Genomic DNA, 11,683 nt, shown 5'->3' with positions numbered 1-11,683 from the left:
ATCTACAAAAAAACAACAACCTTGCTATTCATGGTCACTTTTTTTATTAAAAAAAAGAGCCTTACCATATATTTATTTATATATATATATGATTAGGTGATTAGGTACACCTGAAAATGGCGGCGTACCTAATGGAGTGTCCGTGTGACGTCACAGATCAACCAGCCAATCAGAAAGTGGGGGGTTGTTTGGGTGTGGCACTTTTCACTTTCATTTAAGTTTTGCCCATGATTTTTCCCTAATGAAGTGGCCTGTGATTAGGCACACCTGAAAATGGCGGCGTACCTAATGGAGTGTCCGTGTGACGTCACAGATCAACCAGCCAATCAGAAAGTGGGGGGTTGTTTGGGTGTGGCACTTTTCACTTTCATTTAAGTTTTGCCCATGATTTTTCCCTAATGAAGTGGCCTGTGATTAGGTACACCTGAAAATGGCGGCGTACCTAATGGAGTGTCCCCGAGTGACGTCACAGATCAACCAGCCAATCAGAAAGTGGGGGGTTGTTTGGGTGTGGCACTTTTCACTTTCATTTAAGTTTTGCCCATGATTTTTCCCTAATGAAGTGGCCTGTGATTAGGTACACCTGAAAATGGCGGCGTACCTAATGGAGTGTCCGAGTGACGTCACAGATCAACCAGCCAATCAGAAAGTGGGGGGTTGTTTGGGTGTGGCACTTTTCACTTTCATTTAAGTTTTGCCCATGATTTTTCCCTAATGAAGTGGCCTGTGATTAGGTACACCTGAAAATGGCGGCGTACCTAATGGAGTGTCCGAGTGACGTCACAGATCAACCCGCCAATCAGAAAGTGGGGGGTTGTTTGGGTGTGGCACTTTTCACTTTCATTTAAGTTTTGCCCATGATTTTTCCCTAATGAAGTGGCCTGTGATTAGGTACACCTGAAAATGGCGGCGTACCTAATGGAGTGTCCGAGTGACGTCACAGATCAACCAGCCAATCAGAAAGTGGGGGGTTGTTTGGGTGTGGCACTTTTCACTTTCATTTAAGTTTTGCCCATGATTTTTCCCTAATGAAGTGGCCTGTGATTAGGTACACCTGAAAATGGCGGCGTACCTAATGGAGTGTCCCCGAGTGACGTCACAGATCAACCAGCCAATCAGAAAGTGGGGGGTTGTTTGGGTGTGGCACTTTCCACTTTCAGTATATATACTATATATATATATATATATATATATATAAATATATATATATATATATATATATATATATATATATATATATATATATATATATATATATATATATACTGTATATATATATATATATATATATATATATATATATATATATATATATATATATATATATATATATATATGGTTGTTGCCACTTCATTAGGGAAAAATCATGGGCAAAACTTAAATGAAAGTGAAAAGTGCCACACCCAAACAACCCCCCACTTTCTGATTGGCTGGTTGATCTGTGACGTCACACGGACACTCCATTAGGTACGCCGCCATTTTCAGGTGTACCTAATCACAGGCCACTTCATTAGGGAAAAATCATGGGCAAAACTTAAATGAAAGTGAAAAGTGCCACACCCAAACAACCCCCCACTTTCTGATTGGCTGGTTGATCTGTGACGTCACTCGGGGACACTCCATTAGGTACGCCGCCATTTTCAGGTGTACCTAATCACAGGCCACTTCATTAGGGAAAAATCATGGGCAAAACTTAAATGAAAGTGAAAAGTGCCACACCCAAACAACCCCCCACTTTCTGATTGGCTGGTTGATCTGTGACGTCACTCGGACACTCCATTAGGTACGCCGCCATTTTCAGGTGTACCTAATCACAGGTCACTTCATTAGGGAAAAATCATGGGCAAAACTTAAATGAAAGTGAAAAGTGCCACACCCAAACAACCCCCCACTTTCTGATTGGCTGGTTGATCTGTGACGTCACTCGGACACTCCATTAGGTACGCCGCCATTTTCAGGTGTACCTAATCACAGGCCACTTCATTAGGGAAAAATCATGGGCAAAACTTAAATGAAAGTGAAAAGTGCCACACCCAAACAACCCCCCACTTTCTGATTGGCTGGTTGATCTGTGACGTCACTCGGGGACACTCCATTAGGTACGCCGCCATTTTCAGGTGTACCTAATCACAGGCCACTTCATTAGGGAAAAATCATGGGCAAAACTTAAATGAAAGTGAAAAGTGCCACACCCAAACAACCCCCCACTTTCTGATTGGCTGGTTGATCTGTGACGTCACACGGACACTCCATTAGGTACGCCGCCATTTTCAGGTGTACCTAATCACAGGCCACTTCATTAGGGAAAAATCATGGGCAAAACTTAAATGAAAGTGAAAAGTGCCACACCCAAACAACCCCCCACTTTCTGATTGGCTGGTTGATCTGTGACGTCACTCGGACACTCCATTAGGTACGCCGCCATTTTCAGGTGTACCTAATCACAGGCCACTTCATTAGGGAAAAATCATGGGCAAAACTTAAATGAAAGTGAAAAGTGCCACACCCAAACAACCCCCCACTTTCTGATTGGCTGGTTGATCTGTGACGTCACACGGACACTCCATTAGGTACGCCGCCATTTTCAGGTGTACCTAATCACAGGCCACTTCATTAGGGAAAAATCATGGGCAAAACTTAAATGAAAGTGAAAAGTGCCACACCCAAACAACCCCCCACTTTCTGATTGGCTGGTTGATCTGTGACGTCACTCCGACACTCCATTAGGTACGCCGCCATTTTCAGGTGTACCTAATCACAGGTCACTTCATTAGGGAAAAATCATGGGCAAAACTTAAATGAAAGTGAAAAGTGCCACACCCAAACAACCCCCCACTTTCTGATTGGCTGGTTGATCTGTGACGTCACTCGGACACTCCATTAGGTACGCCGCCATTTTCAGGTGTACCTAATCACAGGCCACTTCATTAGGGAAAAATCATGGGCAAAACTTAAATGAAAGTGAAAAGTGCCACACCCAAACAACCCCCCACTTTCTGATTGGCTGGTTGATCTGTGACGTCACTCGGGGACACTCCATTAGGTACGCCGCCATTTTCAGGTGTACCTAATCACAGGCCACTTCATTAGGGAAAAATCATGGGCAAAACTTAAATAAAAGTGAAAAGTGCCACACCCAAACAACCCCCCACTTTCTGATTGGCTGGTTGATCTGTGACGTCACACGGACACTCCATTAGGTACGCCGCCATTTTCAGGTGTACCTAATCACAGGCCACTTCATTAGGGAAAAATCATGGGCAAAACTTAAATGAAAGTGAAAAGTGCCACACCCAAACAACCCCCCACTTTCTGATTGGCTGGTTGATCTGTGACGTCACTCGGACACTCCATTAGGTACGCCGCCATTTTCAGGTGTACCTAATCACAGGCCACTTCATTAGGGAAAAATCATGGGCAAAACTTAAATGAAAGTGAAAAGTGCCACACCCAAACAACCCCCCACTTTCTGATTGGCTGGTTGATCTGTGACGTCACACGGACACTCCATTAGGTACGCCGCCATTTTCAGGTGTACCTAATCACAGGCCACTTCATTAGGGAAAAATCATGGGCAAAACTTAAATGAAAGTGAAAAGTGCCACACCCAAACAACCCCCCACTTTCTGATTGGCTGGTTGATCTGTGACGTCACTCCGACACTCCATTAGGTACGCCGCCATTTTCAGGTGTACCTAATCACAGGCCACTTCATTAGGGAAAAATCATGGGCAAAACTTAAATGAAAGTGAAAAGTGCCACACCCAAACAACCCCCCACTTTCTGATTGGCTGGTTGATCTGTGACGTCACACGGACACTCCATTAGGTACACTGCTATATTCAGGTTCGTTCGGGAAGATTCACGAGTGAGTGACAGACACACGTTATGCTGACATTGATGTTTTAATTTTGAATTTGTTGGATTGTAGTTGATGGTGTTATTATACCAAATGTAATCCGTTGCGCCGACATTTGTTATTTTGGAGGACACCAACTCATATAACAACGTAAAACACATACATATTGTCATATAAACCGAATGTCAGATTTTTATGTTTTAATTGGCGAATATAAAAACAAGGAATAAAACACCAAACAAGCTTTAACATCAATGTTTATTAAAATAATAATAAAAGTACATTTCAAACCAGCAATCTAATGTGAAATTGCAGTAGACATATTGGATAACAATATTTAGGCGTATATATGCATACACGTTATTTAAAAACTACGATAAGTGTTATGAAATAAAGATTACCCAAAGAGAAGCATCATCTCCCCGTTTTTGCATAACGGCGCATCAACTCACTCATCGCACATCACTCACTCACTCACTCACTCACTCACTCACTCACTCACTCACTCACTCACTCACTCACTCACTCACTCACTCACTCACTCACTCACTCACTCACTCACTCACTCACTCACTCACTCACTCACTCACTCACTCACTCACTCACTCACTCACTCAGAGATCCATTCAGTTAGTGAACGGGTAATGCAATTCACGACTCGTTCGTGAACAGGAAGTTACGTCATTTTCTTCTTCGTTTTGTTTTACGGCAAGGTGGCACCAGCTTAAATGCGCATTACCGACACCTACTGGTTAAAGTTAAATGAACTGAAAAACAACCCCGAATCACTTTCGGAAGTGATTCGTTCATCTCGTTCACTGAAAAGATCCGTTCTTTTTAACGAATCGTTCACTTACGAGCCAACACTAGTGTAGTCACTACGCCTGTCTTCCCGCATGTGCATGAGTGCGAAACGTCAGCAAAGGACAAACATTTGCTCACCTGGGATCTTGGGGTAACCGTATTTTTGCCCACGAGCGCCATCTGGTGAACAGCCATGATAACTGCTTTTGGTTGCTTAAGAGCCACGCCACAAAAATCAAAGTAAATCACATGCCATAAATCACGGCAACCTGTCTGTGGTTGCAGAACACTACATTGTCTTCAGAAGCAACTTTGTTGCCATCTTCTGGTCAGCCTGTGAAATGCTGTCAGGAACAACTTGGGAATTCCAAACAAACACATAAGGCGTCTTTTCATCTGTCAATTTTTGATGTAGAATTAAAAATTACAAATCAAACCATTGTTAGACTTTTGCTTTCTTTCGTTGATAGACACGAATAAAAAACGCATATATTTGTGACGTCAAAAAAATGAACACATTGTAAAAATGTTTATGACATTCATTTTGACAAATACTGTACCCTCTCCACATTCTGGGGACGAACTAAAGTCGCTACATCACTTGTTTAAAGTCTCTTTTTTTTGGGGGATAATTATTTTTCAAATGCATGTATAAAAAAAACAAGCTTATGTGGAAAATTACGAGTCAAGCACATTTTCATCATAACTTTAATTACAGTAAATGAAGTCACATCCACACGCGCACACACAAAACAGAGACAAACAGGTTGGCTTTTCTTTCTCTCTCATTCTTAGCTCAGCGCAAAACTCAAAGGTTATGATTTCAAAAATGTGGTCAAATAAACAAACACACAACCCTATGCACTTGTTTGTAGTCACGCCACAAAATGATCATTAGCAGCACATCTGAGCTCCTTACAATACAGAATGTCCTTCCACTTGGACATTACGGGACACCAAGTGACAAAAGGTAACTCTTGTAACTCGCACCTAAATACTGCACAGAAATCTGAACGTTGCACTCACACACGCAAGCAGCGCCGTTGCCAAATCAAGTGAAGATCCCGACCACACCAATAAATGGCGGGGGGGGGGGGGGGGGGTGTCATAGCTACTAATCCACGAGCGAGCATCACTTGCAGGACATTTTTGTGTGAGATTCGTTTGGCAGAACCTGACGTGAAAAATCTACTGCACAAGGAAGCAAAGAAAGAGAGAGAAGGAAAGGTGTCAGACAAACAGGACAAGATTTTTTCTTCTTTGCAATATTTACACAGCGACACAGAGGTGTATTTACAGAATAAACAAGCACAAACGTATGGACAGAAGGAGTGACAGAAGATATAAACAGCTCTGTAATATAATAATAATAAAAAAAACAAGACAGAGATCAAATAAACAATATTTATCAGATGCCATGACAGTGGGAGGAGAATTTCATTTCAAAAGCCTCCAGTTACAACATGAATGTGCCTGAAAATGAAAACATGACAGATGAAGCCGTGTGCTGTGCTGCTACATGTGGACCAACAAATGCCCTGCCCACATAAACACGCTTCAACTTTACACTTGAACTATCTGCGCAGGGAATCACTCCCGGCACAAATTATTTCTACATCAACGAGTGCATGAGGGGAATATGCAAGAATGTCTCAAGGCTGTTTAAATAAAAGTGTCTTAAAACAATGCTCAATAAAAATTGGCTAAAAAGGATGCTTCTGCAAAGTAGGTACAAATGGACGGAAGCAAAACATAAAAAACATCTAGATGTTTAAAAAAAAAAAAACCGAGCCTGGTAGAAGTTGGGCGTATCTCCTGAGTAAACATCTACGGCCTGACGAGAACATTCTGAGGCTCGGGCAGTGTCCGGTCGACATTGTACGCACTTGACACTGATTTCAAACTCCGTGAATAGAAACGTATGAAGTAAATGAAGAAATGTGCGTGTGATGTGTTCAAATAAATAAAAGACGAACATGGGTGGGGGGGGGAAAAAGGGGGGTGGAGATGGAAAAAAAAAAAAAAGTTTAAAAAAAAATAAAATAAAATTATATTACAGAGGACCAGCCCCCACTATCGAACCTTCACATACCAATGGAGCAGCAGCCAGACAGCGCTGTGTGCGTGTTGTGTGTAGAGTACGTGCATGTGTGTGTGTCTATGTGTGTGTGTGTGTGTGTGTGTGTCTGTCCTAACTGTTTGATAGTCTCCGGCTGGGGTGTTGATGAATGCGTCCACTGTACAAAAACATTATCTACGAGGAGCGTGAGCAGCGCGGAGATGAACATATATATATATATTTATTTATGTGAGTGTGTGTGTGAGTGTGTATTAGGGAGAGAGAGAGAGAGAGAAGGAGGCTGGCCGGGCAGGCAGGCAGGCAGGCGACTGGCTGCTTCAGATGCTGTTGAGAGATCCTGGTACCGATCCCAGTTGTGAGGGGTCTGGGCCGGTACCATCTAAAGTGTACAAATGGACACAATCAGTGACTTCACATGGGAAAGGCAAGCGAGCGAGCGAAGGAGGGAGGGAGGGAGGAAAGAAGTAAAGAAAAAGAAGGAGGGAAGGCCTGTTCATACCGTGAGAGGAAGCAGCGGTGTGCGCACGGGCGTGCGGAGGGATGAGCGTGGAGTTCAGCTGCGGTTGGATCGACAACTCTGGACACGCCAAAAAAAAAAAAAAAAAGACTTTCAGGCTTCCCTTTTCCACTGCCGACTTGAGCGCTAACGTTGGAGTACCTGTCGTGCTGAAGTTGAAGAGCACGGGCAGCTCCCGCCCGCTGGGCAGCCGCGCGTTGGGCTGCCGCAGCTCGTCGAAGAAGGTGTGCGAGCAGGCCTCCAGCGGAGAGAGGCGCGAGGCCGGCGTGTACTCCAGCAACCGAGAGCAGAGCGCGATGGCCTCCGGCGGCGTGCGCGGTTTGAACACCTCCCAGCCAGAAAAGAAGGAAGATGAGTCGCCTGCCGGCCGGCGCCCTGCCTGGACTCCGCTTACCTTGGTCCACGGATGCGCTTTGATCTGCGGGAACTTGAACTCTGTGTAATTGGGATTCATTTCCCGGATCTGCTCCCTGGTCGGCGTGCCGAGCACCTGGTGGAGAAGCCAGAGAGTGAGGCAGAGAACCCAGAGCGGATCCGATCCCTCGCGGCTCGGGCCGGGCCGGGCGCTCACCTTGATGATCTCTACCAACTGGTCGACGCCGCTGTCGCCGGGGAAGATGGGCTGGCCCAGCAGCAGCTCGGCCAGGACGCAGCCCGCCGACCAGATGTCGATGTTGGCCGTGTAGTCGGTGGCGCCGAAGATGAGCTCGGGCGCCCGGTAGTAGCGAGAGCAGATGTACGACACGTTGGGCTCGCCGCGCACCAGCTGCTTGGCGCTGAGGGGAGGCAGACGAGAGAAAGGCGGTGCTTGGTGGTCGAGTCCTCGGATGCTCATCACCTCCACCCCAAAAGTGTTTGGGGGCTACTACTCTATTCCAAAAACCTTCCGCTTTCACGAAACGGTTTCTTTCGAGTGGCTCACCTGCCAAAGTCACAGAGCTTGAGGATGGCAGTTTCAGGATCCACCAGCAGGTTCTGCGGCTTGATGTCCCGGTGACACACGCCTTGCGAGTGGATGTAAGCCAAACTGCGGAAGAGCTGGTACATGTACACCTGGAAGAGACGAGCGAGACGTCACGGGGAGGTTCTCGCCACGGTCGTTCTTTCCCGGTGGGGGGGAAATACCACCTTGACGTAGATGATAGGAATGATGCTCTTGTTCTTGTTGAAATGCCGGGCGACCCTGTAGACCGTCTCAGGCACAAAATCCAGCACCAAGTTGAGGTACACTTCATCCTTCTAGGTGAGAGAACAGGCTGTGAACTGCACATTATCACATCAGCGACCATTTGCGGGGACCAAAGTATTAACCTTCTCTCCACTGGAGTAGAAGAAGTAACGTAGTCTGACGATGTTACAGTGGTCCAGCTTCCTCATGATCTGCAGCTCACGATTCTAGAAGATGGAAAACCGGTTCAATATAAGACATGGCAGGCAGTTTTACTTTCAGCTCACCTTGAACCTCTTATCCTGAAGGACCTTCTTGATGGCCACCATCTCCTGGCTGTCGACGAGGCGCGCCTGGTAGACCACCCCGAACGAGCCGTTGCCGATCACCTGAGCACAGCGCCTCCGGGGTCAATTTTGAGGACACCACGAGTGTCTCACACATGTGGTGGTGTCTTGTCTCACCTTGATATCAGTGTAGGAGACTTCTTGCGGGCGGTCCGGGCCCTGGCCCGGCGTGGCCACCACCGTCGTCACCTTGCCACTGTCTCCTAGGAAACCAGACAGTGCTTTCAGATGAATTCAAGTCTACCACGGTGGCTCTTAGGGCCTTCACTGGACATTTTACTTGGGTTGATAAGGCAACTTCATTGCAGTGCTGGATTGTTAAATTCACATTTTAGCGCAGTTGAGGTCGGTGGCTTCTTGTTTAGCATCGCAAGCATGCTTGTCAAAGAGGATGCCAGGACACTTTCAAACAGAAAAGAACACTTAGTACAATATTGCGAACATTATTTTAGACCATTATGACGGCAATGTAAGTACAAGCGGGGGTTCTTTATGCTCGGGATGGATGAAAATATGTCAAAGCACATCGTTGTCCGTGCAAATTCATCATGCTAACTGGCCTAATGTGCAGATGCGTACACATCCGTCACACCCAAAAGGACGATCTTTAAAACGCATTTAAAACGTCCCACGGAGTGCATTGACATTCAAATGTTAATAAAATTATTTGCAGACACATCTTGGAACTGACTGGAGCAAGGCTGCTAGCAGCCAAGCCGCCCCGGACGTCAATCACTTGCGTCCCCCCAGATGTCGCTCGGTCGGACGCCATACACCCCCCTGGAGCCTTTCGAGCCCGCACAGGTGACCTTGAGAGCGGGCAACTTTCCACCCGGGAACCCGGCGATGGTGAGAGTCACCGGCAAGGCAGGCAGCTCACGCGAACAATGACTATTTAGCTTGGGACTTTAGCCACCCGCGTTACAGTGATTATACCGTTTAAAAGCACGCTTAAATAAATAGAATGAGCGACGCCCTGTGTGTTATGTGTAAAAAGTAAAAAAATGTGACGGTGTGAAGAAGCTTTTACATTTCACGAGGGTCCGGCCGAGCACATCAGCATACTGGGCGGTGAAGTGGTAACGTACAAAACAAGTGGCTAACGTTAGCATGCTAATTCGCTGGGATGACAGACTTGTGACTAAAAACCGGACCTCAAAAAGGCAAGGCAGCACAGTAAATACGAATGGAAATGTTGAAAAGAATATTGAGTATTGTATATAAAAGCTTACTGGCGAGCTTGAGGTTCGAGCATCCCGACAAGCTACTGCCGGAGGCCTGTGGGACCCCGGACTTTCCTGTGCTGCTCCCCACGGCAGCGGCTGATCCGGCGGGCGCGGCGGCTCCTGGAATTCCTGGCGGCTCAGCAAACGAGCTGGTCCTGGGCCGCCCGCTGCCGCTCATATCTTTGCGCAGGGCTCGCGGTTGTCTTCCCACTCTTCCCCCCCCGCCCCGGGGCGAGCGACTCTGTCTCAACGAAATGTGAAGAACCCGACGGCCACCAATTTTCTGGAAGACACACGGAGAATCGCTGCTGCTGCAGCCGCCGGCTGATGTCTGCCTAGCGGGGCTGGTTAGCTGTTGCTAGACACCCAGAAAACAGAGCTCGCGCAAAGCATCATGGGAAATGTAGTTCGGCAACGATGTGGGGCACACTACAAATTACTTAATGCTAGATAGAGATCAAAGAAAAGCACCACCTGAAAAGAGACACCTTTCCATCCATCCGGAAAATAATTGTAACACTTTTAAAAAATAAAATGAATTTATTATTTAGACTTGATTTATTTTCCAGCTAATTTTCTGAACCATCAACCCATCCAAATGTAGCTAAGATTTCCAAAATAGCCTGTATCGGTCTATCCTCCTTTGGTGCAAAATTAAATAATATTCCGCCAAAGCTGTGGTCCCTAAGTTGCTTCTTGATTATAATGACAAAAAAAACCCTGCTCTACCACATCCGGGATCAGGTCGCGAAGGCGACAGCTTCAGCAGGGAAGCCCGAGCTTTCCTCTCCCAAGTCACTTCTTCCAGCCATTCCAGAATCTTGTCCACTGAGATGAAAGTCACTCTGCCAGGGACGGCTGGGTGCGCGTATAAATCCAGATAAATCCATCAATAAAACATCAAGATTTCCAATCAAGTGGACAACGACTGGCCTTGTGTTAGATCTTTAATATTTTCAATATTTAGTTCTTTTTTTTCTCCTGTCATCGTTTAGAAATATTGCACATGGTCAACATGCCTGCTTATGACATCGCACTCGCCTCACTCATCCTAAAATTCCTTTTCCAAGCACAATCATACAGTACACGCGCATGACAGACATGCGCGCGTGTGCGTGTGTACACATACGTCTGTGCGGGTGTTTACATGCCATTGCACATGCATGCAGACGGGGCACATGGCAGCCCTGACCCCCATTTTTCCCGAGGGGGGGGGGATGTGATAGTCTTCTTTGACCCCGCGTGTATCGGGAAGCCTGAATATATCGTTTGTATCGATCCTGAATGTAACTGATAACAGTCAACATGGCGGACAAAATAGTCGTGGCGACTATAAAAATACTGTCTAGCGTGAAAAATATAATTTTGTCCTCGGCTGTTTGCTGCGTGACGACAGAACGGGCGGTTGGTCGCTCATGTTTACGCGCTACCTGCATGTGCCAAAACGTACACGCACACCCAAACACAGACCTAAAATGCACATATATGGAAAAAACACGGTGAATATATCTATATCTCTCTATGTATATTGATATATTTGTCTGGGTTTTTTTTTTTTTTCATTATTTTCACACATCCAACGGTTTACAGAGAAATAAAAGCGATACCCATAATAACAATCACTACCCCTCCAAACTCTTCAACAAAGAGCCACAAAGTGCTATTCAAATTGTTTAGACTTT

General features: G+C 45.9%; 1 protein-coding gene across 2 annotated transcripts; it reads right to left on the bottom strand.

Moving 5' to 3' along the window:
• Window positions 1–5,355: 5,355 nt before the first annotated feature.
• Window positions 5,356–11,390, bottom strand: LOC147041200 (glycogen synthase kinase-3 beta-like). Of its 2 annotated transcripts, XM_085901602.1 has the most exons (11): window positions 10,008–11,390; window positions 8,893–8,978; window positions 8,716–8,817; window positions 8,572–8,655; window positions 8,389–8,499; window positions 8,183–8,313; window positions 7,832–8,036; window positions 7,655–7,750; window positions 7,402–7,588; window positions 7,243–7,320; window positions 5,356–7,122 (listed from the first exon to the last, which is right to left on the bottom strand). In XM_085901602.1, the coding sequence occupies exons 1-11, from the start codon at window positions 10,177–10,179 to the stop codon at window positions 7,061–7,063; spliced, it is 1,314 nt and encodes a 437-aa protein (XP_085757728.1). In that variant the 5' UTR covers window positions 10,180–11,390; the 3' UTR covers window positions 5,356–7,060. The 2 variants fall into 2 exon arrangements, with proteins under 2 accessions (XP_085757728.1, XP_085757726.1); XM_085901600.1 differs by having other exon boundaries at window positions 7,402–7,750.
• Between the last annotated feature and the right edge of the window lie 293 nt (window positions 11,391–11,683).

Source organism: Syngnathus leptorhynchus, chromosome 20 (assembly GCF_054491065.1).
Source record: "Syngnathus leptorhynchus isolate UIUO chromosome 20, UIUO_Slep, whole genome shotgun sequence".
In the NCBI taxonomy this organism is placed as follows: Eukaryota; Metazoa; Chordata; class Actinopteri; order Syngnathiformes; family Syngnathidae; genus Syngnathus; species Syngnathus leptorhynchus.
This window is presented reverse-complemented; position numbering and strand designations above follow the sequence as displayed.